The 27,608-nt window shown below is 51.9% G+C and overlaps 2 protein-coding genes across 12 annotated transcripts; one reads left to right on the plus strand and one right to left on the minus strand.

Annotated features, from left to right (window-relative positions):
* Window positions 1-1,079: 1,079 nt before the first annotated feature.
* On the plus strand, window positions 1,080-9,697 carry SQSTM1 (sequestosome 1). Of its 3 annotated transcripts, none has more exons than XM_080676793.1 (8): window positions 1,080-1,382; window positions 3,428-3,523; window positions 4,033-4,262; window positions 4,349-4,490; window positions 5,219-5,299; window positions 6,656-6,870; window positions 7,115-7,310; window positions 8,884-9,697. In XM_080676793.1, the coding sequence occupies exons 1-8, from the start codon at window positions 1,178-1,180 to the stop codon at window positions 9,039-9,041; spliced, it is 1,323 nt and encodes a 440-aa protein (XP_080532919.1). In that variant the 5' UTR covers window positions 1,080-1,177; the 3' UTR covers window positions 9,042-9,697. The 3 variants fall into 3 exon arrangements, with proteins under 3 accessions (XP_080532919.1, XP_080532920.1, XP_080532921.1); XM_080676794.1 differs by having other exon boundaries at window positions 1,093-1,382; window positions 7,178-7,310; XM_080676795.1 differs by lacking the exon at window positions 1,080-1,382 and adding an exon at window positions 1,680-1,870.
* MRNIP (MRN complex interacting protein) lies at window positions 9,674-27,608 on the minus strand. Of its 9 annotated transcripts, none has more exons than XM_080676801.1 (5): window positions 27,416-27,585; window positions 25,400-25,459; window positions 18,453-18,541; window positions 13,978-14,047; window positions 9,674-10,360 (listed from the first exon to the last, which is right to left on the minus strand). In XM_080676801.1, the coding sequence occupies exons 1-5, from the start codon at window positions 27,479-27,481 to the stop codon at window positions 9,884-9,886; spliced, it is 762 nt and encodes a 253-aa protein (XP_080532927.1). In that variant the 5' UTR covers window positions 27,482-27,585; the 3' UTR covers window positions 9,674-9,883. The 9 variants fall into 9 exon arrangements, with proteins under 9 accessions (XP_080532927.1, XP_080532923.1, XP_080532928.1 ...); XM_080676797.1 differs by having other exon boundaries at window positions 9,719-10,360; window positions 26,902-27,608; XM_080676802.1 differs by having other exon boundaries at window positions 9,719-10,360; window positions 27,243-27,604.

The following is a 27,608-nucleotide window of genomic DNA, read 5'->3' on the forward strand; positions in this document are numbered from 1 at the left end:
ATTGTTTGGGCAATGAGAGTTTGTTAATCTGTAATATTAAGCTGGTTCTTGAATGGGCGTGGACCACACTCCAAGATTGACTCCTGGGGCAAGGTTGACTCCTAGGTCCAGGGGCATACAACTCCCAACCAGGTTAGAATGTGCTTTCTTTAATCAGAGCAGTAACAGTCAGGGGTAATATTCTTATTTTATTTCTTAGCTAGTCCTCAATATTCTATTTCTGCCCCTAACAACTTTGGTCACATAAAGCATGTTTCTTGGTTCCTAGTTGTAGGGCTGTTGGTCCTACCCCTGGGCTGCCCATGTAGCCAACAGGCCTGAGCCCCACAGGTCTGAGCACTACCTGCTGAACTGAACCCCCTGCGGGCAAGGGGAGTGCATGCTCCATGGGCTGCAGTGCGTGACTACTGAGGCTCCAGGAAGCCTGAGCGGCCCTCCAGCTGCTGGGGTGGGTTTCTGTGATGTCAGCACCTCTAGGCCTCACCTCTTAGTAAACTGGGAGCTCCTCTAGTGCTTGGTCCTGAGGTGGGCTTGTGCCCCTCACCTCAGGAAGGGGCCGGCATGGATAAACTGGGAGGAGGAGGGGGCTGCCACTGGAGAATGGGGGGTTGTCGAGAGTTGTAGGGTAGGGGCAGCCCCTCAGGAGCCAGTTAGTTCCGGTCGGTGGTGCCCGGTGTGCGCCTCCTGGCTTCGGGCCTCTGTGGTCTCCTCCCTCCCATGCGGGGCATCCCCGCGCCGGTTCTGCTCTGCTGAGTCACGGCCAGGCCGGAGGAGGGGGTGTCTGGGGCGGGAACCGTGCCGGCTCTATCCCCACCACCACTCCCTCCCTCCCCCCCTGCCCTCCCTCCGTGCAGAGTCCTGGGTCCAGAGCTAGGTGTCGGAGTGCGGGGCCGACCTCTGGGTTACCGGTGCACTGGGGGTAGTGCGGGGAGGGGAGACGCGGAGGGAGCCAGGGAGACCCCGAAGAAAGGGCGGGGTGGGGGGCGGCGGCACGGAGGGAGCACCTCGCGCGGGGCCCCGGCAGGGCGGCTCGCGCGCCTCGGCCCCAGCGCTGGGGGCGGGGCCTGGACTGAGGTCCCGCCCCCACGAGGCGGGGCCAGGCTCCGGCGTCCGGTACAAAAGCCGCTAGCCCTAGCCATCGTTATCAGGTCAGGCTTCTGCCCCTTAACCGGCCGCAATGGCGTCACTCACCGTGAAGGCGTACCTTCTGGGAAAGGAGGACGCGGCCCGCGAGATCCGCCGCTTCAGCTTCTGCTTCAACCCCGAACTCGAGGCGGAGGCCGAGGCCACGGCGGGCCTCGGTCCCTGCGAGCGGCTGCTGAACCGGGTGGCCGCCCTGTTCCCCGTGCTGCGCCCCGGCAGTTTCCAGGCACACTACCGCGGTGAGTGGGTCGGGCGCCCTCGCGAGCGGCGCGGGGCCTGACGCAGCCCGCCTGCGGGGCGGGTGGCCGCCCCTTCACTCTCGACGGGCTTGGTGGCGCCTGGAGGGGGGGTTGCCCTGCCCGCTCACTGGGTGGTCGGAGGCACGCGTCGGTCCCCAGTGCAATCTCGGGTGCCAGCCTAGTGACCAAGAGTGGTGACCACGGCCGTCTCCTGAGGGGTCAGGCACTGCCGAGGCCCTCCCAGCGGATCTCAGGCCTGGGCGTCAGAGGCCTCCCCTCCCCCCGCCATGATGCTGCAGATCTTGGCGAGGGTGCTCCTGGGCGTCTTGGCCTGCTGGCGGCGGGTACTGGGTGGTCAGGCGGGCACTCAGGTGACACTGACATCTTGCTGCTGTCCAGTCCGGGCCTGCTGGTGCCGGGCCGGGTTTCTGATTTGCCGCGGAAGAGCCTCGGCCGGCGGGGGAGAGGAGTGACGCACGTAAACAAGTGTGCGGGTCGGGGCCTCGGGCACAGCCCTTGGCGGCTGGGGGAGGTGGGGGGAGGCCGGGACAGACCACAGAAAAGAAGCCCGAGACTAGGCTGAGTCCAGACGTTATCCCACCCGTAGGGGGAAAGAAAGATCAAAACCTCTCACAGAAGTGTGGGTGTGGAACCGGAGTCCAGGAACTACCCCAGTGTGTTGACTGGTGGCTGCTGGGGTGGGGCGGGAGGTGTGGCTGGGAGGGAGTTGGGCGGCCCGAAGGCCCCCGGGCGGGGCAGCGCTGGGACCTCGCTTCGGAGTGCAGGCCCGCTCCTAGTTGGTTTTATTTTCGTAGGAACTTAATTATTGAGTTACAATTTACATGCCATACAGTTCGCTCACTTAAAGTGTACAACTTAAAAAAAATACATATCATTTATTGATTTCAGAGAGGGAGAGAGACTCATTGACTGGCTGCCTCCTGCCAGCCCACACCCGGGATCGAGCCTGCAACACAGGCATATGCCCGACCAGGAATAGAACCATGATCTCCTGGTTTCATAGGTCCTCGCTCAACCACTGAGCCATGCTGGTGGGGCTAAAGTGTACAATTTTTAGCATATTCACAGGTTTGTGCAACCATGATCACAATTTTAGAATCTTTTCACTACCTTATAAAGGACCACTTCCTTTAGCCAACCTCCCATCCTCCTAGCCCTAGGCAATCACTAATGCGCTCTTTTTTTCTATGGATTTCCCTATTCTGGACATTTCAGATAAATATACATATATATGTAGACTTTACAACTGCCTTCTAAAAACTTAGCATAATGTTTCCCAGGTACACCCGTGTTGTAGCATGTGTCAGCTTCATTCTTTTTTTTGTGTGTGTGGCTGAATAATATCCAGTTGTATGGACATACATTTGTTTATCTGTTCACTAGTTGATGGATGTTTGGGTTGTTTTCACCTTTTGGCACTGCCCCTAGTCTTACGGTAAGTGCTGTCTGGTGGCCCACAAAGCTGGCCCAGCCTGCAGAGGTATGGTGTGGTGTGACCTACATGGTGGTGCTTTAATACCATTTTGAGCCAACTATCTAAACAGACCCATAGTTTTAGCTTCATTGGGAAGGAAGCAAGCAGATGTAGTCATCTAATTTCCTCTCTTAACCCACAAGAGGCCCAAGGCCTTTGGAGGGGCTTGGTTTCCCAGGAACAGGTCACAGGTGGGGACCTCCCACAGTTGAAGATGGGTCTGGGCCTGGTCAGATGTGGACCAAGGCAGATCCTTTGTGAAGGGGCAGCTGGCCTGGAAGCAGAGCAGTGTGTAGCCACTACGGCTGCTGCCCGTGCACATGGGGGTACTGTCTCCTCCGTGCGCCCAGGCCCTGGTTGGAGTACGTGCCTTCCCAGCAGCGCAGTGCGAATGAGCAGTCTGGCCTCAGTCCTGCTGCCCCCTGCCTCGCACAGGTGGGCTTCAGGTATAGCCCCAAAGTGCTCCTGGAGCGCCGGCCTCAGCCCTTTGCAGAAGTGGTGTGCAGGTGAGAAGCCTGGGTGCTCATGTGCTGTCTTTTAAACCATCTAGATGAGGACGGGGACTTGGTTGCTTTTTCCAGTGATGAGGAACTGACGATGGCCATGGCATACGTGAAGGATGACCTCTTCCGTATTTACATTAAAGGTAAGGGGCTGCTCTGGGGTGCTGCCTGCCAAGCAAAACCGGGCGGCTTGAGGTTGTGGAGAAACCCCCAGCACAGAGGGCTGCAGGCTGCGTAGAGGGCACGATCATCTCTGTGCTTAGCCTGAGAGAAAGGAGTCAGTGTCCACCACAGTAGGTAGGGGCAGAAGATCTCTGGGTTCACTGTTGATTGTGCCCAGACCAAGTGCCATGGCCTGGAGCAACTTTTGGGGTGCTGTGGGGTTTATTTTAGCGAAGGGCAGGACCAAAGCTGTACAGACACAGCCTCCTGCTGCTTCTCTCCCATGCGGGCCACACATGCCCAGGTACTGGGACCCTCCCGGCAGGTTCTCAGGTCACTTTTATTGCTGTCACTTGAGCAACTGAGTTCCACATGGACTCAGTGTCTGGAGAGCAGGACAGGGGCCTGCTGACAGTGGTGACCGTCCACGGTAGTGACAAGGAGGAGACTTTGTGGGACCCCACCTCATGGCTCTCTGCCCTCCATGCAGAGAGGAAGGAGTGCCGGCGGGACCACCGCCCCCCATGTGCTCAGGAGGCACCCCGCAACATGGTGCACCCCAATGTGATCTGCGATGGCTGCAATGGTCCAGTGGTGGGCACCCGGTACAAGTGCAGCGTCTGCCCTGACTACGACCTGTGTGCTGGCTGCGAGGGGAAGGGCATGCACAGGGAGCACAGCAAGCTCGCCTTCCCCAGCCCCTTCGGGCATCTCTCTGAGGTGAGCAGGGCCTCCCTGCCGGCCAGGGTGAGCGCACGGCTGGAGCCTCCTGATCCAGCGCCACTTGCCCTGTTTCCTTTCCTCAGGGCTTCTCTCACAGCCGCTGGCTCCGGAAGCTGAAACACGGGCACTTTGGGTGGCCTGCCTGGGAGATGGGCCTACCTGGAAACTGGAGCCCACGTCCTCCTCGGGCGGGGGACACCCACGCCAGCCCCACAACAAACTCTGGTGAGCCTTGGTCTGCTGGCTTCTGCAGGGTGAGGTGGCAGGGCTGCAGGTTGGAGGGCCTTCCCCATGACCCCAGCTCCTGCTGTGCCCATGCTGGGCTGAGGTTATTTCATCCTCACCAAACCCTGTAGAGGGTGGAGCACTTTCTTTGCTTTACAAATGGGAAAACAGGTACCTAAGTGCCCACGGCCACTAGTTCACCTGTCTTAAACCTAGCCTGGGCCCCAGCCCGCTCAGCACCTTCCACACCTTCATCTCAGGAATGTGTTCTGTTCTCTTGTGTTAGCTGTCAGGAAAGTCAGAGCCAAATTAGGTCAAGTCTTTATAAACACAGTCACAAAGTTAGAAACTACACATAGCTTGCATTCTAAATTTTTGGATTCTGGTTTTATTAACTGTGTCCTTTGATTCACCTCATCCTTTGGGACAAGGATGGAGATACTTGATTCTGAGAAAATAACATATCTAGGATGTGATTGGTATTTTTATAATGTGTATGTTGAGCCCTTCTCAGGGTTCCGATCACCAGGGTCACAGATGAAGTGGGGTGAAGGGGCCCAGGAGGTGGCCTGGGGTGGGAGGGAACAAGAGTTGCAGGCTGCCAGGAAAGGCCCTGGGTTGGAGAGCGTGCAGGATGAAGGTGATAGCACTGCAATAGGTATCGAGGTCATTGAGAAATGTACTTTGAATTAAAACACAACGTTGTTTTTATATTTTAAAAATCAAAGCTTCTGGTCCATCGGAGGATCCCAGTGTGAATTTCCTCAAGAACGTAGGGGAGAGTGTGGCAGCTGCCCTCAGCCCCCTGGGTAAGTGTTGGCCTGTCGGTCCTTTGATACCAGCAGGGCTTTTGGTAGCTCATTGTGTGAGTGGCTGTTTGCAGCTTTCAGCTGAGATACTGCAGAGGAATGGGAACACCCCTGAGACTAGTAAGGCTTGGTGGCCTCAAGTCAACCTTTGCCAAGCGCTGTACCACAGGCCGCTCAAGGTTGGATTCCCTGACAGATTCTTGAGCTTGCCTCCGAGTGCAGGAGAGTAAGCCAGGGCTTGCTGGAATAATCCCAGTGGGAGGCTGACCAGGCTCAGTTGCAGGGTTGCCTGCCGACTTCTGCCTGCCTTGTCCTTGAGGGAGAACAGCCTGCATTTCCTCCTCATGTGAGCCTTGGGGTTAGTCAGTTTAGATGCCTTTTCTCTTTTTCTCCCTCTTTTTTGCAACCCCAAGCTTTCCTGGTGCTTCCTGAGTGCAGGGCTAATGCCGGTGCTGGGGAGCAGGGAGTAATAGAGGATAGCAGAAGGGGCTCTTGACACCAGGTTCAGAGCAGGTCTCTGGGTTAGTGAACTGCAGCATGTACCCCCAGTGGCATGACAGGTGTGGCCTCTGGGGCTTCTGAAAGCACCCACTGCATCCATCTGCTAGTCTGGAGGTGGGTGCTCAGGGCTAGGCCTCCTGGCAGTGAGAATCGGTTACAGGTGACTTCTGGTTCAAGATGACCACAGACCCATGCTTTCAGACGAGGAGGGCACTCATCTTTGTGATGGCAGTGGCAGGAAGTGTCTGTCCCGGAGCTGTACCCAGTGTCTGGAAGAGTGATAACGGTGCCACACCAGCTGCATACAACTTGCAGAGCTGTCCCCCGCCCAAGCAGAATTCCAGTGCTGGATGCACATGGTTTCACATCACTCGGCCCTGCATACAGCACGGAGCTCCTGTGCCCTTAGCACCAGAGGGGCATTCTGGCCACACGTGGTCTTTGGCTCTCCCCTGTTCCTAGGCCCTGGCCCTCTCTGTGTAGATCTGTCCTGCCTGGTGAGGGTAAAACAGGGTCTCTTTCTGGACTTACTGGCTCTGAAACTGACCTGGGGTGTCAGTTAATGTTCTATTATGCTGGAGGAAGAGAGAGATGCAGTGAGTTTCTAGAACCCAGGAAGATTTGGGCCAGGATTTTGGGAGTTCAACCCTTGGGATCGTGAAGGTAAAGATGACCATCCACTTGCCTTCTTGCTGGTAGGCTGCCATCTGAGCTGGTCCTGTGTGGCAGTGTGGCCCAGGTCTGGAGTGGGTGCCAGCATCCCGACCCGCTTCGGGGCTGAATGTGAGAGCGCTTTGTAAGCGGCAGGTTCGCCCACTGAGGACTTAGGGTTTTTGTTTCCTCCTTGGCTTCTAGGCATTGAGGTGGATATTGACGTGGAACATGGAGGGAAAAGAAGCCGCCTGACCCCTGTCTCTCCAGGCAGCTCCAGCGTGGAGGAGAGGTGCAGCTCTCAGCCAGGAAGCTGCTCTTCTGACTCCAACAAACCGGATGGGGCAATGGAAGGAGCTGCACAGACTCTGGCGAAGCAAATGAACAAGATCACGCTGCACTCGGGTGTGCAGCCTGAGGCAAGCTCCCTCCCCCACCCCCCCCAGCTGCAGCCCCTCCCAGCACTGACACAGCCAGGACCCAGTTCCGGTGCAGAGTTAAGTCTGTGGCACCTCAGTGGTTCTGTGACCCCTCCACTAGAACTTGGTAAAGAAAAACACTCCTCTAGCTGCTTGCCAGTCTGTCTTCCCCATGTACCCGCCAGGGGCTGAGGCTGTGGCCTGGGCGGCTGCGAGGGCCTGTGCTCATGGGGTTTTGTTCCAGGAGCAGATGGAGTCTGACAACTGCTCGGGAGGAGACGATGACTGGACTCATTTATCTTCCAAGGAAGTGGACCCGTCGACAGGCGAACTCCAGTCTCTACAGATGCCTGAGTCTGAAGGGCCAAGCTCTCTGGACCCTTCCCAGGAGGGACCCACAGGGCTGAAGGAAGCCGCGGTGTACCCACATCTGCCGCCAGGCAAGTGACTGCAGGCAGTTTTGTATTCTACCTTTTTTATTCAGAGATCCTATCACCTGTCTTTAGCAACACAAAAAGACGTCCTGTTCTCTACTGTGGGACTTATCTGTTGACATGAGAGGAAATTAGGAGTTGATGTTGTCCTCTTGTGTCTATACTGAGTCCCTTGTAAGTGCAGCTAATTTTAGTAACTTCTGAAACGTAACATCAAACCCGCAGTTATGAAGGCAGTTGTGACATAGCGGCGATCCTGGCTTTGGCACTGCCATGTACCACTAAGTGGACACCGAGTCTGCCCTCAGCTTCCTCATGGAGAGTGCCGGCCTCACAGAGCCCAGCGCAGGCTCCTGTAGGAGCAGGCAGGGGGCCGCAGGTGGGAGGTGGGGACATGGTAGCCGGAGAGCACACACTGAGTGGGGGCTGAGTAGGAGCAGCCCATGTCTGCTTGGTTCATCGCTGTCACATGGCAGTGTTGTTGAGATAATACTTTAAGAGAAAACCCCTGAGGCCAGGTGTCTGTCGTCTCTGCCTAGAGCAGGGAAGACAAACTACAGCCTGTGAGCCAAGAATGATTTTTTAAAAATTATCTCCTGTTTTTATTGATTTTTTTGGAGAGAGAGGAAGTGGGGTGGGTGGGGGGAGAGAAACATCAGCTGCCTCCCATACACATCCAGACTAGGGCTCGAACCTGCAATCTAGGTATGTATGTGCCCTGGCCAGGACTCAAGCCTGCAGCCTTTTTGATGTACGGGATGACACTCAAATCAACGGAGCCACCGGGCAGGGCACCTTTGTAATAGCTGTCTAAGAAGTTAACACCTGTGGCCAAAGCCCTGGCTGGTTTTGCTCAGTGAATAGAGCATCGGCCTGTGGACTGAGATTCCAGGTCCAAATGCAGTCAAGGGCACATGCCCAGATTGCGGGCTCAATCCCCAGTAGGGGGTGTGCAGGAGGCAGCCGGTCAATGATTCTCTCTCATCATTGATGTTTCTATCTCTCCCTCTCCCTTCCCCTCTGAAGTCAATTAAAAAAAGAAAAAGACCTGTGGCCCTGGTCAGTGTGGCTCAGTTGGCTGGGTGTCATCCCATGCACCAAAGAGTTGCCAGTTCATTTCTGGTCAGGGCACCCCCAATCCCAGGTGGGAGGCGTGCAGGAGGCAGCTAATCGATGTTTCTCTCTTCCTCTCTCTCAAACTCAATTAAAAAAAAAAAAAAAGCCTTTTAGTCTATTTCCCTCCCTCATTAAAAAGTCAAGACCTGTGAAAATCAGATGAAATTCACATTTCAGTGTCCGTCAATACAAGTTTATTTGAACACAGCACGCATTTGTTTAGAATGTCTGGCTGCTTTTATGATGTAATGGCAGAATGGCGTGGTTGACAGACCAGTAGCCTGCAAAGCAGCTGAAAAGCTTGCCCATCCCTGGCTGGGAGTGTGCCTGAGGGCCAGAGAACCCGGGGAGGGCCAGGCCCTGCAGGCACTGGGACTTGCTGGATGATGAGCTGCTGCTGCCTGCGGGTCACACTTGGGGCCCAGTGACTCCCCCTCATGGCTTTTATTATTCTCTCTGGCAGAAGCTGACCCCCGCCTCATTGAGTCCCTCTCCCAGATGCTGTCCATGGGGTTCTCTGATGAAGGCGGCTGGCTCACCAGGCTCCTACAGACCAAGAATTACGACATTGGGGCTGCCCTGGACACCATCCAGTATTCAAAGCATCCACCGCCCTTGTGACAGCTGTGCTCACCTGTTGCCTGACCCCTTTCTTGTCTCACAGTTGTGTTGAGCTTGTTAGAACCCCATGCCTCTAAGGGCCAGTTACTCTGCATTTTTCTTTCAGAACTGGGGTGGGATGCATGAAGCCATTTAGGGCAGTAGGACAAGGACAGGAGGGAGTTCCCAGCGTTGTGATGACTAAGGAGTGCTTACCAGCTTCCCTCGGTGCCCGCTTCGTGCAGCCAGCGTGGGCTGGGGGTCTCCCCCCCGCATCTCCCTGCTCTCTGCCCGCCAGGATATCACCAACAGCCCAGAATCCATCTTGCCTAATGGTCGTGTGCTTTTTCTTTTTGTAAGTGACTAATAGTAACTGATGTGTAGCTGATTTTCTGCTAGAACCTGATATACTCAGAGTTCAGCTGGAACAGCCAGCATCCTGTCAGGAGGTGGTTGTCCTACAGCAAGTACGGGAGGGCAGGCCCCTCACGGGCACAGGAGTGGCTGGCAGGCACCCATAGTGGTCACTGAGCACTGCCTGTCTCACAACCATTTTAGTTCTCTCATTTCCACCAAATGTGTCACCTGCTTTTAAAGTAATAAGATCCTTTGTAGCCATTCTGTTAGCATATCTGTAAACCAACTGCAATTAAATGGTGTAAGCACTTTTAATCCAAGATGTTGCAATAAGAGATGATCCATTTGAAAGTCATGTTTATTATAGGTTCTTAGTTCCCATAAATCCTCCTCAGCCCTAATTAAAAGTCCCTCGGGGAACCCTGTTTGCAGTGACACAGGTCTAGGGGAGGAGGGCTCAGGTACTAAAGGTACCTAACACATCTGCATAACATACTGGTCTCAGCTCACAGAACATCATCAAAGTCCTCACCAGTGTTAAAGAGGTCACACAGTCGCACGGGTTGGGCCTCCTGTGCCCCTTTGACCAAGGGCCCACCCTCTGCCTGAGGGCCTGTACCCCACTGCTCAGGGGTCTCCCCAAAGGGCCTCCTGGGCCTAGACGTAGGAGTGTGTGTGGCCCAAGCAAGCTGGAGCGGATGGGGTGTCCTGCTGAGGCCCCCGTCTTTTGCAGTTTGAGCCCTGGGGGATCCCTGCTCAGCCTGTGCTGCCCCAGCTGGCCTGGGGTCCCTCTGCAGGGATGTCGGGGGCTCTGTGTCCACATGTGAGCTTCCAAGTGGTAGAAGAAATCGCTCCCACTTAGACGTGACCCTGACCTGCTGGACAGGACATAGTGGTTCCCCACAAGGGCCAGTGAGCTGCCTGGCGTCCCCGTCCTCACAACTGCTTCCTTCTCTGGCCTTCCCTGCCGGGCCAGCGTGGTCCTGCAATGGAGACAAAAGCAGGAGAGGCCGTGTCCTCTGTTCAGAATGAGGGCCAGTGGTCTGGCAGGACCAGGGGGCAGGAAGAGCAAGGACCCTGTGCCTGCACTGTCGCTTTCTTGTCTCCGGATTCTGGCCTTTCTGCTCTGTGTTGTCTACTAGCTGGTCGTCAGGTTGCAGCCTAGGGACAGCCTTTGATTCTGAGGGTTAGCACAGAGCGAATAAATGCCCTTGACCTCACTCCAAGTCCTCTGCCAAATTCCATGACCAGGCTTCCCAAAAAGGAAGCCAGGTGATCAGGCTCTCATCTCATGGGGACCTTAGAATCAGGAAAGGGGGTGCCTGAGAGGAGGGGTGAGTGGGGAGAGACCTGGAAGCCATGTGCAAAGTGATGCAGACTCCATCTTGCCTGCTTCTGGCCAGGCAGACAGGAAGGCCCAGAACCCAGAACCATGCTGAGGGGTCTGAAGCTGTGGAAGTGGCTGCTCAGAGGCGCACTTCTGGGGGAGACAGTGGTGCTGGGGCCTGGCCTTCCCTCCCTCAGGGACCAGACGCGTGAAAAGTGGGTTCCACCACAATGACAGGCGGTACGGAGGAGGCGCGGGTCTGCTGCACTGCCCGCCCTGCCCTGACTTGCTGTCACTCACTGAGCCTTCACTAGCCCAGCTCCTCACGTTTAAACAGGCTTGTGGTGAGCAATAAACACAACTCCGTTAACATGTTTAGCCCAAGGATGGCCACATCAGTAACTGTCATGAACAGTAGTCTATAATTTGGAGATTCAGGGCCACATCCTTAATTGGTCACATAGCCAGTGATTGGCAGCACCAGTTTGGCTTCTGCCTCTAGGCTTTGAGCCGGTGCTCTACGCCACCACCTGAATGTGGCCAGGCCAGCCTTGGTTCATGCTGGGGTGGCCATGCCAGACGCCCAGCAGTTTCTCTGCCTGGGTCCCCGTGGCTCTCATGATGGCATAAAGTAAACCTGTGTTCTGGGGCCCTGAGTGCAGGGGGTCTGCTAGGTTTGCAGCATCAGGAACGAGAGCAGGTCCTGGGGGGAGGGTGCCTCGGTGCACAAGAGCACACCTGGGTCCACGAAGGGGAGGGTGGAACCGTCCCTCAGAGGCCCAGGGCAGGGCGTGCTTGGACAGTCCGCTGAAGGCACTCCACACAGAACCAAGAACGGTCCTCAGAAAACTCGGCTGCCTCTCAGGCATCAAAATGCCCTTGACCAGGAGGTCACATTGAGGATGAGCATGGCAGGGAAGTGGCACAGGCTGGAGGGAGGAGGTGCTTCAGACAGAGGCAGTCAGTCTCATACTTCCGTTGTCGACAAAGCATGACAATTAAAATAGTCACTGGGACCACAAGAGAAAATGTCCTCCATCAGTGACCTTCTGGGTATCTAAGGTGACCTCAGAGTCCCCCTAGACCTGGCCATTGGGGCTGCATGGAGGACACACAGTGCTCTGGCTCCATCTCCTGGCAGGGAAAGTGCTATCAAGAATCCAGTCCTACCTGGCCGGTGTTGCTCAGTGGATAGAGCATCGGCCTGCGGATTGAAGGGTCCCGGGTTCGATTCCGGTCAAGGGCACGTACCTCGGTTGCAGGCTCCTCCCTGGCCTGGATCCTGGTCAGGGCATGTGCAGGAGGCAACCAATCAATGTGTTTCTCTCACAGCAATGTTTCTCTCTGTCTTTCCCTCTCTCTTCCACTCTCCCTAGATATCAATGGAGAAATACCCTCGGATGAGGATAAACACAACAAAACAAAACAAAAAAGAATCCAGTCCTGCTGGGCCTGCGTGGTTCAGTGGTTGAAAGTCAACTTATGAACCAGGAGGTCATGATTCGATTCCCGTCAGGGCACATGCTCGGGTTGCCAGCTTGATCCCCAGAAGGGGCCGTGCAGGAGGCAGCCAATCAATGACTCATCATTGACATTTCTTTCCCTTCCTCTCTGAATTTAATAAAAATATATTTAAAAAAAAGAAAAGAATCCAGTCCTGCCTTGGCCTCTGTGGCTCAGTTGGTTGGGCGTTGTGCACTGAGAGGTTGCTGGTTCGGATCCCGGTCAGGGCACATTTGAGGGTTGCAGGCTCCATCCCCAGTAGGGGGTGTGCAGGAGGCATCCCATCGATGTTTCTCTCTCTTTAAAAAATCAATAAAAATATTTAAACACACATACAATATTATGCTTTAAAAAAAGAATCCATCCTATCACCATGAGTCACCTGGTCTGATGCCCCACGCAGGTAGGAACCTGTCATCCGGCGTAGCTTACTCAGGGCCTGCTGAGCTCCACCCCACAGCCTGTAACAGACTGCCCAGTAACGGCCCAGGCAGCCATTTCTCTGCTCCCGCTTCTTGTTGCTACGAAGTTCTTATTTTGACCTGAAATCTACCTCCCAGTAGCACCCTCCCCATAAGACGCACCTGGGTCTAGACGAGGCCGAGCTCAGAACATGCACTGCCTGGGGAAGAAACCTGCGCAAAGCATTTCTGTCCCGCTCTCGGCCTGAAGCCAGAGGCCTGTCAGCTACTCTGGCCACACTTCACATTGCCAGCTCTGCTCATGAAGTAAATTCTTCCCTGAGGCGAGGGCAGTCTAGGTGATCCGCACCAAGTGAGCTAGTACAGGTGCCTATGTGGGGATACCACTGGGGGCTGTGCACAGCAACACACACCTCAGGGAAGCTGCAGGGCACCACTTAGCAAGAACTTGGCAAATTCCGTGCTCCCTGGCCCAGTGGTTGCATTTATACTAACGAAAGTTTGGAAGCAACCCAAATGCCCAATAAAGGAATAAATATTGGCACATCCATTATATCCTATAGGTAACTTTTTAAAAATGAAAGTCATTGAAAACTATAGCATCATAGAATGACAAGTGAAAACTCCAGGATGCAAACAATGTTATGATATGAACGATATAAAATTAAGGCCGAGTGGACAAAACTGGAAATGGAGACCCAAACGTGCAAGAACTGCTGTTAAAGTGGTGTGTTTAAGGCCGGTTCCTCTGTTTATGATAAAAATGTCAGAATGCTGTGGGGAGAGGACGTTGCCAGCGCGATTCCGTGAGCAGAGGCAGGGTTCTGCCCGCAGGTAAGCGGGGAGTTTGTCTGTGTGATAGCTGCCCCCACTCCTGTCCTTGGCAGGACACAGCACTCCACCTACCACGGCACCTTGGCTATATCATGGCATCACCCTATCCATCACTCAAGCTCACCCCGTTTGAGCACCTACTTTACAGGCACCGGACAGAACTGGATGTGAGCCCCACTGTGAGCTCAGGCTGGAGAGCAGGAACTCGGAACCTCAGGTTCTTTACCACAGCGTCCTTTCTCTCCCTGGTGTGCCCAGAGCACGAGGGACGAGGGTGGGGGAGAGGCGCAGGGGGTGAAGTTCAACCTAAGTTCAGAGGAGTTCTCCAAGCAGACAGAGGAGTGTTGTAATTATTTGTATACAGAGCGGGGTCTCCCTTACAAAGGGGGCAGGTTTATTCATTTTTGTGTTCCCTGTAGCTTTAAGCCAAGTGCCATTCAGTTGCATCAACAGGCATTTACAGAACAAATGACTAATGAATAGAGAAATGGAACCCCCAGGTATGCTGGCTTACCTGCAGCTGCACATGCTCAGCCTGCGCAGGACCTGCATTTTCGTCAGCATTTATGGGTTCTTGCAGAGACCTTAGGGAAAGATTGTGCGGATACCACTGTAAGATGACCAGGAAGCTGAAGGACAGGAAGATGCAAGGGCTTGACAAGGAGTACCAGACTTTGAGGGAACCAGTATCTTAGCTCAGTTGTTCTGAGGTGACTCAGTCATCTCCTAGCAGTTCACAAGGCCTGAGTAAAAGGACCACTTCTTCCTCGGAGTTAGGTTGGCTGAGCCCTCCATCAACAGGAAAAGTGGCATAGTGGGGGCAACGCTTAACCCAGAGACCACAGTTTGCATCCTGGTTTTGCCAATGACTGGCTGTCATTATGATGGTGTGACTTTAGGTTCATTACTGTTTGCTCATCCAAAATGGGGTAATATTGCACGGGTGACTGTGAAGATAAATGAGACATGTATGCACATGCCCCACCCAGGGCCTGGGACACGGAGACCAATATCCTCAGAACTCCTGTGGCACAGAGTCCCCCCCAGCCATGGAGACGTGCCCCTCACATGGGCACACGAGTCTTTCCCGCTGTGTGTATCTCAGCCACTACAAAGAGAAGGCACCTGAGCTTGACGTGCCACAGGAAGACCTCCAGGCACACCAGGGCTCTCACACAGAGAGGGGTGAGGAGCCTTTCTTTCTCTGAGCCTTGAGTGGGGCTGGTGTCCAGTGGCAACCTTGACTGTGTGAGGGCAGGAGGCAGAGCCAGCGCCACATCCACCCATGTCAGACAGGCTGTTGCACGACTGGATCGGAACTCTCTAGGGAACTTCGAGAACCCCAAACTCTACCAAGTGAGGGCACCTCTACTTCAGATTGTTCATCTGTAAAAAGAAGCCAATGACCCTCAGGGCGATTATGAAATGAGATGAGGCATGGAACCCCTGCCGTGCACATGGTCGCTACGCCAGCCTTCCCTCGAGCGGTTCCTGCCAGCTGTCAACCAGAACTCTGCCACCTTCCTATGATTCTGGAACGCAACTTCATCAACTAAAGGACAGCGCTCAGCAGTCTGGGGATTCTGGCCTGTCTTCTTGCTTCCAATGTTCCACTGAGAACTTGGGTGCCTGGTGTTCCTTTATAGGTGATCTGGTTTCTCTTCAGCTGCTTTTCAGCTCTTCCTTTTGTCTTGTGTTCTCCAATTTTATTATGTTGTGTCTAAGGACAGATTTTTCCTTAACTTTTAAAATTACCTTATTAAGGTATTAGAGGCCCGGTGCATGAAATTCGTGCACGGGGGTGTGTGTCCCTCAGCCCAGCCTGCACCCTCTCCAATCTGGGACCCCTTGAGGGATGTCCGACTGCCCGTTTAGGGATAGGGATAGGGCCTAAACGGGCAGTCGGACATCCCTCTCACAATCCAGGACTGCTGGCTCCCAACTGCTCGACTGCCTGCCTTCCTGATTGCCCCTAACCACTTCTGCCTGCCAACCTGATCACCCCCTAACCACGCCCCTGCCAACCTGATTGATGCCTAACTGCTCCCCTGCCAGCCTGTTTGCCCCTAACTGCCCTCCCCTGCAGGCCTGGTCCCCCCACAACTGCTCTCCCCTGCAGACCTGGGTCCCCCCCAACTGCCCTTCCCTGCAGGCCCGGTCATCCCCAACTTCCCTCCTCTGCTGGCCTGGTCATCCTGAACTGCCCTCCCTTGCAGGCCTGGTCCCCCATAACTGCCCTCCCCTGCTGGCCTGATTGCTTACAACTGCCCTTCCCTGCAGGCCTGGTCCCCCACAACTGCCCTCCCCTGCTGGCCATCTTGTGGTGGCCATCTTGTGTCCACATGGGGGCAGCCATCTTGTGTGCTGGAGTGATGGTCAATTTGCATATTACTCTTTTATTAGATAGGATAATTAATATACACTAAAATGTACCCATTTCTGTGTACAGTTACTAAGTTTTGAAAAATTATACCTTTGAAACTATCACCCCAATCAAGATATTGAAAAAAAATTGATATAATTGACAAGGCATAGAAAATTTTCATCACCCGCCCTACCTGGTTTGGCTCAGTGGATAGAGTCGGCCTGTGGACTGCAGGATCCTGGGTTTGATTCCAGTCAAGGGCACATGCCTGGGTTGCAGGCTTGATCCCCATTGTGGAGCCTGCAAGTGGCCAATCGACGGTTCTCTCTCATTATTGATGTTTCTCTCTCTCACTCTCCTTTCCTCTCTGAAATCAATAAAAATATACTAAAAAATAAATAAGATTTTCATCATCTAAAAAAAGTTCCCTTCTGACTTTGCAGGCAATCCCCTCCTCAGAAAATGGCTGACGCCACAGTACGTGGTCTTTTGTGTCTGGCTTCTTTCACTTCTCAGTGTTTTTGGGATTTGCTCACGTTGTCGTCGTGGAGCAGTATTCTATTGTATGAATATACTACAATGTTTACTCATTCACCTTCTGATGTATCTGTATGTCTAGCCCTTCACCAATATCTTGATTCCTGTTATAGTAAATCTTGAAATCAGGTTGCAGAAGTATTCCAACTTTCTTCTTATCAAATCTGTTTCAGCAATTCTAGGTCCTGTGCAGATATATGTAAATTTTGGGATCAGTTTGTCAATTTCTACAAAAAAAAAGCGCTGCTTGAATTTTGATTGGGATTAGGTTGACTCTAAGATCAATTTAGGATGAACTGTCATCTTAATGATACTGAATTTTCCAATCTATGAACATGTTACATCTTTCATTGATTTAGATCCTCTTTAATTTCTCTTAGCAATGTTTTATAGCTTTTATTGAACAGATCTTACATTTTTTATTTTATCTATACGTATTTCATTTATTGATGCTATTATAATATTTGATTTTAACAATAATTTTCCAATGGTTTACTGCATTTATATAAGATTAAACTTTGTATGTTGACGCCGTGCCCTTGTGATTTTGCTAAATTAATTTCTTAGTTCTAGTAGCTGTTGTGTAGGTCCGTTAGCATTTCCTACATACACAATGTCTTGGTCCAGTTTGGGATTTACTGTGTTTCCTGGATCTAAGAATGAATACCTTTGATTCTAGAAAATGCTTGGCTCTTTTCTCTGCAAATATTGCCTTTGCCCAATTTTTTTATTCTTGCAATAACTCTTCTCTGTATCCTCTGTGCCTCTCAACTCATATTTTTCACCTTTTTATCTTTGTGAATAATTTCTTCGGGTTTATCTTCCATTGCACCGATTCTGTCTTCAGCTGTACTTAATCTATTTAACCTTTCTACTACAATTTTAGTTTCAATGACTGTACTTTCCATTTCTACAAACTACTTTTGGTTCTCTTTTCAAAACAACTCGATTATTCTTAAAGGCTCTTGCTCCTATCACCAACCTTCCCTTTTATTTCATGAAATACAGTAAACTTACAATATTATGAATTCTGAAGTCTGTCTGTTGCTCTGCTTTTTTTTTTGCTCAGAGGACATGCTTCCTTGAGTGTTTAATGACTGTGAGTACATACTCCTTGGAACGGTATCTGTGGGGATTCTTTCAGGCCTGGGTTGACATGTGTCGCTCCAGAGGGGAGCTGCATTTACCTCTGCTTCCTGGGACAGTTTGAAAATAAAATCTCAGCTTGAAGCTTTTCACACATGGAAAAGGCTGAAAAGACACGTGGCAGCTTCCCCTTGCTTATAAAATCCCAGAGCAATATGTCCCCTCTTCAGCCAGTGCCAAGGCCAACCCAGGCAGGCTTCTGCTGCAGAGGGGTACATTTCTGGTCATTTGTATACTGAGGGTGTAGGTTTGGGGGATGCAGCTTTATGTGGTGGTGTCCTGTGGACCTCCCACAGAGTAAGCAGCAGGCTCTGTCTGTCTCCCGGACCGACCCAGCCTCTCATGGGCGCTCCAGAGCCGCGGACTCCCATTGCCTCGCAGCTAGGGGCTTGTTCTCTGGAACTCGGCTTTTGGTTCATTTTTTACCTCTGATAGTTATTTACTTTCTTGTCATCTCATCAGTGCATTTAAAATATTATCACTGGGCCCTACCAGGTGGCTCAGTTGGTTGGAGTGTCATTCCGTACACCGAAAGGTTGTGGGTTCGATTCGTAGTCAGGGTTCGATTCGTAGTCAGGGTACATACCCAGGTTGCAGGTTCGATCCCGGTTGGGGTGTGTATATGAGGCAATCAATCAATGTTTCTTTCTCACATTGTTTCTCTCTCCCTTCCTCTCTCTCTAAAACCAATAAAAACATATGCTTGGATGAGGATTTTAAAAAAAGGCAGCTGGATTTAAAAAAAGCCCGCACCAGCACGTTAGGCCATGCCATGCTGAAAGCGCCTGGTCTCCAAAGTGATTTATTTTCAGCGGGAAGATTGTGCAGGGTGTCTAACTGCTGCATCGGAAGAATGAAATCTCAGGGATTTCTCCACACCGATCTCCATGAGCCACTCCAGGGAAAACAGGGCAAGACAGCCACGCCCTCAAACCACCTACCTGGGTGACACCTCCGAGAGCTGGCCCTGCAGCAGGTTTAATTTTTGGACATGACGTCTACAGTCAGCACTAGAGCCCTCCCCGTAAGCCTGAGAAACAAACACACACAAAAATATTAATTTTAAAAACTGTTGACAGGACTGAGATGTACCTTAGGGGTAAAAGCTGTACCCCCACATGCCTGAAGTTCCGTGCAGAAATCAGCGACCGACCGCTTATTCTGGAATTTGACTTTTGCTTCATTTTTGACCCCTGACAGTTATTTACTTTCTTGTCATCTCATCGGTGCATTTAAAATATTGTAGCTGGGCCCTGGAGTGATTTAACCCACAGTCTCAGGCAACAAATAGTTTCAGTCTATGTAGCTGCCCACTAGTACCCCAAACTGTACATACCCAAACTGAACTCAGTCCCAAACCTCACACAAAATGGTTAATGAACATAAGAAATTCAGAAGAGAAGTCACACAAATTGCCGATAAACATGAAATGATACCCCTCACTGAGAATCAAAAGAATACCAATTAAAATGATCTTTTTCATTTAGCAGTCACTCCTTTGTTCAATACATGTTTATTGAACACCTTTTATGTGCAAAGACATGGATGGACCTAGACGATATTATGCTCAGTGAAATGGTCAGGTGAGACAGAGAAAGACAAATATATGTGATTTCACTTCTATGTCAAATCGAAGAAAACAAAATAAATGAACAAACAGAACAGAAACAAACTCATAGATACAGAGAACAAACTGATGGTTGCAAGATGGGAGGGGTGAAAAGGGTGACGGGATTAAGTACAAATTGGTTGTTACAAAACAGTCATGGGGATATAAAGTACAGTACAATGTGATGATTTGATATATGCATATACAGTGAAATGATTACCACAATCAAGTTAATTAACATATTCATCTCCTCATAGTTACCATTTTTTAAAAAATAGGTTTTTATTGATTTCAGAGAGAGGAAGGGAGAGGGAGAAACATCAATGATGAAAGAGAATCATGGATCGGCTGCCTCCTGCACACCCGCTACTGGGGATGGAGTCGGCAACCCAGGCATGTACCCTGACCCAGAATCAAACCATGACCTCCTGGTTCATGGGTCAACACTCAACCACGGAGCCCCACCAGTCAGGCAATAGTTACCATTTTTTTAAATGTGGTAAGAACACTTAAAGTCCACTCATAGCAAATTTCCAGTAGTCAATACAGTATTAACTATAGTCATCATGCTGTACATTAGATCTCTAGACTTATTCATTCCACATAACTGCAACTGTGTATCCTTTGACCAACATCTCTCCATTTCCCCCACCTCTCCACCCCTGATAACCACCTTTCTACTCTCTACATCTGTGCATTTCACTTGTTTAGATTCCATATATAAGTGATAACATGCAGTATTTTTTTTTTCTCTGTCTGGCTTATTTTGCAAGCATAATATCCTCCAGGTTATCCACATTGTCGCAAATAACAGGACTTCCTTCTTTTTAAGACTGAATAGTAGCACAATAGCATTCAGCTATACTCAAAGCATAGAAACATACATAACACATATCTACCTCCCAACAGAACATCTATATATATAAAAGCCTAAGTGATCATTACCAGAACTGGTCACTAAGACATGCACTAACCACCAGGGGGCAGACACTCAATGCAGGAGCTGCCCCCAGCCTGCAGGCCCTGATCGCCAATGGGGCCTGCCAGACAACCTCCCAGCCCCCCCACCCTGCCCTCCAGCCAGCAGGCCCCAATCACCTGATCAGGGCGGGACCCCCAGGCTGGGACAGGGAACCAGGGGTGGGTGGCAGCGGATGCGGGTGGTGAGGGAAGGAAGAGGTGGGGAGGCAGGGAACCACGGGGTGGCAATGTGCGGGTGACAAGGGAAGGAGGAGGCAGGGAACCTGATCAGCCCTGAGGGCCAGCCAGGCCTAAGGACCCCACCTGTGCATGAATTTCATGCACCGAGCCTCTAGTATATACATAATGGGTGTAATTATAAGACCATATATTAAATACCCTAGAATGGGTGAATGGTGCCTGTGAAAGAAGATGGGGATGGGGAAATGAGAGTAAAAGGGAAAATAAATAATGAACAGGTATAAAAAGGTTTGTTAAACACATTGTACAAATATTAGAAACTTCATTCACTCACTGATTCACTCAATAAACACTGGTGAAGTTATTATGTGCCAGGTACTGCATTCTAGGTACTACTTACAGAGCAGTAAATAAAAAAAATGGCAGCAGCCAAGACCGGTTTGGCTCAGTGGATAGAGCGTCAGCCTGCGGACTGAAAGGTCCCAGGTTCGATTCCAGTCAAGGGCACGTAACTTGGTTGCGGGCACATCCCCAGTAGGAAGTGTGCAGGAGGCAGCTGATCGATGTTTCTCTCTCATCGATGTTTCTAACTCTCTATCCCTCTTCCTTCCTCTCTGTAGAAAATCAATTAAAAAAAAAATTAAAAAAAAATGGCAGCAAACTTTTTAAACAGGGGGCCAATTCACTGTCCCTCAGACAGTTGGAGGGCCAGACTATAGTTTAAAAAAAAAACCTCTGAACAAATTCCTATGTGCACTGCGGGCCCGGGACGAGTCGACTGCTAAGCAGGACAGGCAGTGGCACCCGGCGGGCTGAATAAATGTCCTCGGCGGGCCGCATGTGGACATTTGAGGACCCCTGGCCTAGTCAATAATCCTATCTAATAAAAGAGTAATATGCAAATTGACCGTCACACCAAGACACAAGATGGCCACCCCCATGTGGACACAAGATGGCCGCCACAAGATGGCCTGCAGGGAAGGGCAGTTGTGGAAAGTTAGGGGTGACCAGGCCAGCAGAGGAGGGCAGTTGGGGGTGACCAGGCCAGCAAGGGAGGGCACTTGTGGGGGAACCAGGACTGCAGGGGAGGGCAGTTGGGGGGGCCAGGCCTGCAGGGTAGGGCAGTTGGGGGAGACCCAGGCCTGCGGGGGAGGGCAGTTAGGGGTGACCAGGCAGCAGAGGAGGGCAGTCAGGGGTGACCAGGCCAGCAAGGGAGGGCACTTGGGGGGGGGGGAACCAGGACTGCAGGGGAGGGCAGTTGGGGGGGCCAGGCCTGCAGGGTAGGGCAGTTGGGGGAGACCCAGGCCTGCGGGGGAGGGCAGTTAGGGGTGACCAGGCCAGCAAGGGAGGGCAGTTGTGGGGGGGGGGGACCAAGCCTGCAGTGGAGGACATTTTGGAGGGACCCAGGCCTGCAGGGGAGGGCAGTTGGGGGGAACCAGACCTGCAGGGGAGGGTAGTTGGGAGGACCAGGTCTGCAGGGGAGGGCAGTTGGGGGGACCAGGTCAGCAGGGCAGAGAAGTTGGGGGGAACCAGGCCTGCAGTGGTAGGCAGTTGCAGGGGACCAGGCCTGCAGTGGAGGACAGTTTGGGGGGACCCAGGCCTGCGGTGGAGGGCAGTTGGGGAGGACCAGGCCTGCAGGGTAGGGCAGTTGGGGGGGGACCAGACCTGCAGGGGAGGGTAGTTGGGGGGACCAGACCTGCAGGGGAGGGCAGTTGGGGGTGACCAGGCTTGCAGGGGAGGACAGTTGGGGGGGACCCAGGCCTGCAGGGGAGGGCAGTTGGGGGGGACCAGGACTGCAGGGAATGGCAGTTTTGGGTGATTAGGCCAGCAAGGAGGACAGTTAGGGGTGACTAGGCCAGCAGAGGAGGGCAGTTGGGGGAGACCGGGCCAGCAGGAGAGGGCAGTTGGGGGGGACCAGGCCTGCAGGGGAGGGCAGTTGGGGGGGACCCAGGCCTGCAGGGGAGGGCAGTTGGGGGGGACCATGCCTACAGGGGAGGGCAGTTGTGAGCCAGCAGGTCCTGGATTGTGAGAAGGATGTCCAACCACCCTTTTAGGCCCGATCCTACTGGGATCAGGCCTAAAAGGGTGGCTGGACATCCCTCAAGGGGTCCCAGATTAGAGAGGGTGCAGGCTGGGCTGAGGGACACCCCTCTCCCTGTGCACGAATTTTGTGCACTAGGCCTCTAGTATTGTAATAACTCTGTATAATGCTGTGTGGGTACTAGACTTATTGGGGGGGTCACCTTGTAAGGTATGTCTAACCACTGCGTTATACACCTGAAATTAATATAATATTAAATATCAACTATAATTTAAAAAGAAATAATAAAAAAATAATAAATTTTAAAAAAGAGATGGGGATGACTGTGGGGAAAGTAGGCTATGGTGAGGTATAGAAGTTGGGGCGTTGGGAAAAACTAGCAGAGGATTGAAAGAAACAGCCAGGAAAATAGGAAAACCAGGAGCAAGATGACTAGAACCCAAGCGAAGACAATGTTTCCAGGAGGAGGAAGTGACACACTGACATATGCCACCACCGAGTTAGGCCAGTTGAGGACTGAGCACTACCCATTGTTTTCAGAAACACTTTGATGGCCATGTCAGTGGATGGTCCAGAGTGAAATCCCTTTTGGCCCAAGTTCAAGTGGGAGTGAAAGGAGAGGAACTGGAGGGGGAATGGCAAAGTTTAAAAAGAATGTAACCCACATCTGGCAAAACCAGTACTATGTATGCTCTCCTGAATGGCAGAGACCACTGGCTGACACTAAAATGTATTTTCCTCTTATCTAGGCACAAACTGGACTCTACTTCCCAGTCTTCCCTGCAGTCAGGTGTGGCATGACATAGGTTCTTTCCAGTGGGATGTGAGCCCTCCCACACCGGCCCCTGAAAGCCTCCAGGGGGGCAGCTCCTCCAGGCTTGTGCCCCTTTCAGCGGCTGCAGGCAGCAGGAGGCAAGCCTCAGGGAATCAGAACCTCCAGACAAAAGAAGCCCGCGTCCCTGAGTGACAATGCCAAGGACAGTTGCCTTGCTGACCTCAACCCCTCCAAAGGCGGTTATAAGAGCAAGAGAAGCTTCTACTGTGTTCAAGTCGTTGCTCCATTCATCCCACTTCTTGAAGGAACAGGCCTAGGGCATGGGGCTCCATCTGTACTGAATTTTGGCATCCATGTTACTGTGGCCTAGCCAACAAGTCAGACGCCACTGCATATGCATGGAGATTGTGCGAGGACCGCAAAGCCTCCTCAGGGAGAACTCAGAAACACAAGCCGACACCTAAAACAAGCAGCAGGCACTCTGCGGGGTGTCTCTGTAGCTCCTAAGCCAGCCCCGCCTGAGACCCATTTCAGAGTGGGCCTCAGCACCTACCCTAGCTGACTGATCGTCCCCACCCCACCCTTCCCCAGCTGACTGGCCCAGAGGGGGACAGCTGAGTCAACAGCACCAATCAGATCACTTCTCCCAGGAGTCGATAACTGGGACTCAGCTATTCCAGCAGGCTTGAAATGGCTCCTGTGGTCTGAGTGGAGGGTGAACTGTGTGGGGAGAGAGAGGGAGGAAAAGAGAGGAGGTAGGGAGAAGGGAGGAAAGATGGTGCCTGCGTTGTCAGCAGCTTTTCAATTCTTGGAACCGGTTCCTCAAAGGGTCAAGGATGAAGTGCCTTCCAAGTGTTTTGTTTTCTTTCTTTCTTTCTTTTCTTTTTTCTTTCTTTTCTCCTTCCTTCCTTTCTTCCTTCCTTCCTTCCTTCCTTCCTTCCTTCCTTCCTTCCTTCCTTCCTTCCTTTCTTTTTCAACTAAAAAAGCTTGGTTGAAAGATACCCTTTGAAACAGAAATTTAACTTCTAGATTGTGCCCTAAGGAAATAATTGAGTGAAGAGAGAAGTATTTGTAAGAAGCTTCACTGCAGAGTTGTTCACAACAATAAAAACTAATAGCAACAGAAATGTCCACTGATGTGAGACTGGTCACTTAGTCACTCAATAAGTACTCACTTCCCACTTCCCATGCACCAGGCACTGTGCTAGGAGCTGAGAGTACACAGTCAATGCACAAGGCCTCTGCTCGCATGGGACTTACGGTCTGCGATGGACAATGCTCCCATGAACACCCTTTGATGGAATTTCTGATCAGAATAATAAGAATAGCTAGGTGAAGCCCCAACTGAGCACAGAGGCCCTGGGAGGGGAGCAGGTCTGGATTGTTTCCAAGTCAGAAAGAAAAGTCCCCATGGCTGAAGGAGTGATGAGATGGGGCTGGAGCAGTGGCATCCGGGGCTGGTGTAGGCGAATGGGGCCTAGTGAGGAGCGAATGCAGGGCAGTTAGTGGTGCTAAGGAGATTGGGTGGGTCAGTAGATATGGACTTGAAAAAAGCGGGCTAGCCCAGCTGATGTGGCTCAGTGGTTGAGTATCGACCTATGCACTGGGAGGTCACTGTCCGATTCCTGGTCAGGGCACATGCCTGGGTTGAAGGCTCGATCCCCAGTGGGGAGCATGCAGGAAGCAGCCGATCAATGATTCTTGCTCATCATTGATGTATCTCTCTCTCTCTCCCCCCTATCCCTTCCTCTCTGAAATCCACAAAAATATACTTAAAAGAAAAAGTGGGCTAGGTAAAAGCACTTAGAATGCAGTCACTTCAGTGCACACCCTCGCTAGCCTGGCATCTCGACCGCCTCCATTTCCTGGGCCCACCGGCTCCCATACTCCCACCCTGGAACCACCAACCCGTCTGCCCACTGCCAGTGGGCCTACTGCTCTCACCTTCTTGCAGGCCCTACACTTTCCTTGCACTGTGCCCAGTCTAGTTTCAAACCACATGGACGTGCATGGGTATGCGTGTGTGTGCCTGTGTGTTTAGTAGTTTCTCTTTCCTTTCACATGAGCAGATCTGTGAGGGCGAGAACGGCCACATTCTCACCTGTCACTGCCCTTCCTGTGGCTGGCACCAAAAGGTATTCAACAAATACTTGCTGAGTGAGTCAACAATTGAAGGTACCTTTCAAGTCGCTGCTCCATTCATCCCACTTCCTGAGCGAACTAGGGCGCGGGGCTCTAGCTGTTCTGAATGAGGACCCGCCTGTCCCTGGCATGGGTAGATGCCCTGCTTCTTGGGACTCACCCGTAAATATGACTGCTTCTCTCCACAAGCTTTGCACGTCCATTTGAGACTCTTTTTCATCTACAATGAAATTTCAGAAATATATATAGCTTAGGTAATTATTCAAAACGGGTGAAATGGACCAAAAAACTAATTTTAAAAGATCAATGGGAAAAAATAAAAAACCAACACACACACGAAAACTTAGTATATTATAGAGGTGAGGAAAGAATAGACTACGTAATAAGTGGTGCTGGGAAAACCAGCTATCCATGTCAAACATCATCAACTTATATCTCTACCAGGTGTGGCTCTCAAAAACAATCCCATAGCATTTAATTTTGATTTTTAAAAAAATGTTTATTTACTGATCTGAGAGAGAGATCAATTTGTTGTACCGCTTATTTATGCATTTACCCGAAATCTTGGCGTATTGGGATGGCGCTCTAACCAACTGAGCTACCCAGCCAGGGCCTTAATTTTGATTCTTTTGTTTTGTTAATCCTCACCTGAAGATATTTTTCCCATTGATTTTTAGAGAGTGGAAGGGAGGAGGAGGAGGAGGAGGAGGAGAGAGAGAGAAACATCAATGTGAGAGAGACACACCAACTGGTTGCCTCCCACACAGCCCCCGACCAGGGCTGGGGATCAAGCCTGCAACTGAGGTACATGCCCTTTACTGGTATCGAACCTGGGACCCTTCAGGCCGTGGGCCGATGCTCTATCCACTGAGCCAAACCAGTTAGGGCTTAATTTTGATTCTTGATAAACCTGACTACAGTAGTTGGTTTCTCTTAACATGAACAATACTTCTTACCAGTTCTGAAACTGCAGAATAACTGCCGCCATCCCCACAGAGGTCTAGAACAAGCCAGGGATCCCCACTATTGTTTACCAATTTCCCCTGGATGTTTAACCAGTGGAATCTTAAAAGAGACGGTAACAAAAGGTATGAAAACTGGAAAGGAGAAAAAAAGGAAACTATCATTATTTATAGATGATATAATCAGTTGTTTTGTTTCAAATCACTTTTCAGAGTTGAACGAGACCATGAGAGCATGTACTACAGTATATGTGAAAAACATTTTAATGGAAATGATTCCCATTTACTTTCAACAAATGAAAAACAGTTTCTGAGCCCTAAAGTTTGATGCTAACCTTTTTCAGAGAAGGGTGAATTAGCAGAGAACTAGGCAGAGGAGGGACTATCAGAAGGAGACACACAGACAGCAGTTAGGTGACTTCAAGCAGGAGAGAGAATATATCCAGTTAAGAATTCAGGGTGGGGCCCTGGCCGGTTGATTAGAGCGTCAGCTGGACATGCCAAGGTTGCAGGTTCGAGCCTTAGTCAGGGCATATACAAAAATCAACCAATGAATGCATAAATAAGTGGAACAACACATCAATGTTTCTCTCTCCCACACAACCCCCTTCCTCGCTCTCTAAGCAATAATAAAAAAAAAATACAAGGTGGGGCAAAGATAGGCTTACAGTTTTGAGTACATGAAACAATGTATTCTTACACTAGTTATTAATATTGTATTAGTTGCTGTCTGAATTGTAGACCTACTCTTGCCCCCTCTGTGGGCTGTGACAGCCTCCACCTCTCGCTCTGAGTCAGGGAAGCAGGAGGTTACAGAAACGTCCATGATCCTGGGGAAGATCCCGGCGGTGCGGGTGGTTTAGGCTCCGGAGCGCTGGGGGCTAGTGCCCCCTGCGGGTACAGGAGGCGGCAGCGCCAAGCAGTCTCTGTAAACACTGCCCGCTCCCCTGATTCAAACGGAAAACAGAGCCGCTTGGGTTAGGCTCTGCATGGAGGCCGCCTCCGCCGAAACCATCATCCCTGGTTTTCTATGAATCTTACAAGCAAAACCTCAAAAAAGCTCCGGGCGGCGTCATGGAGAAGCGACAAGATCATCGTCATCGGTCCGGTCCCGGTCCACGGGCCACCGCACGGGACGGCGTGTGGCGGGCAAGGGCCGGGCCGGGCGCGGGAAGGTCCCGGAGCCCGGGGAGGAGGAGGCCGACACGCCTCACCTGGTGCGCCTGGAACAGGCGGCAGCGGCAGCACCGCAGAACCCGAGCCTGCGGAGGCGGCGCCATGGCGGCCTCCGTCCCCTGCCCGCGAGCGCGTGCGCAGGGCCGTGTGTGGTCGCCCAGCTCTCCAGTCCCCCGCGCCCGCTCGACCCCGCGGGCCCCGCCTGCACCAGCCCGTGTGCGCCTGCGCCCT

The sequence above is a fragment of the Plecotus auritus genome (assembly GCF_963455305.1).
Source record: "Plecotus auritus genome assembly, chromosome: 6".
In the NCBI taxonomy this organism is placed as follows: Eukaryota; Metazoa; Chordata; class Mammalia; order Chiroptera; family Vespertilionidae; genus Plecotus; species Plecotus auritus.

Excerpts from the sequence above, each read along its gene's own strand:
- SQSTM1 (XM_080676793.1), top strand. The coding sequence starts at position 1,178 with ATGGCGTCACTCACCGTGAAGGCGTACCTTCTGGGAAAGGAGGACGCG. Across the intron at positions 1,383-3,427 it reads TTTCCAGGCACACTACCGCG|ATGAGGACGGGGACTTGGTT; the intron begins GTGAGTGGGTCG and ends TAAACCATCTAG. Across the intron at positions 4,491-5,218 it reads CAGCCCCACAACAAACTCTG|CTTCTGGTCCATCGGAGGAT; the intron begins GTGAGCCTTGGT and ends TAAAAATCAAAG.
- MRNIP (XM_080676796.1), bottom strand. The coding sequence starts at position 27,027 with ATGGACGTTTCTGTAACCTCCTGCTTCCCTGACTCAGAGCGAGAGGTG. Across the intron at positions 25,460-26,901 it reads ATACAATATTAATAACTAGT|ATGAAAAAGAGTCTCAAATG; the intron begins GTAAGAATACAT and ends ATTTCATTGTAG. Across the intron at positions 18,542-25,399 it reads AGAAGCAGTCATATTTACGG|GCTTACGGGGAGGGCTCTAG; the intron begins GTGAGTCCCAAG and ends TTTGTTTCTCAG.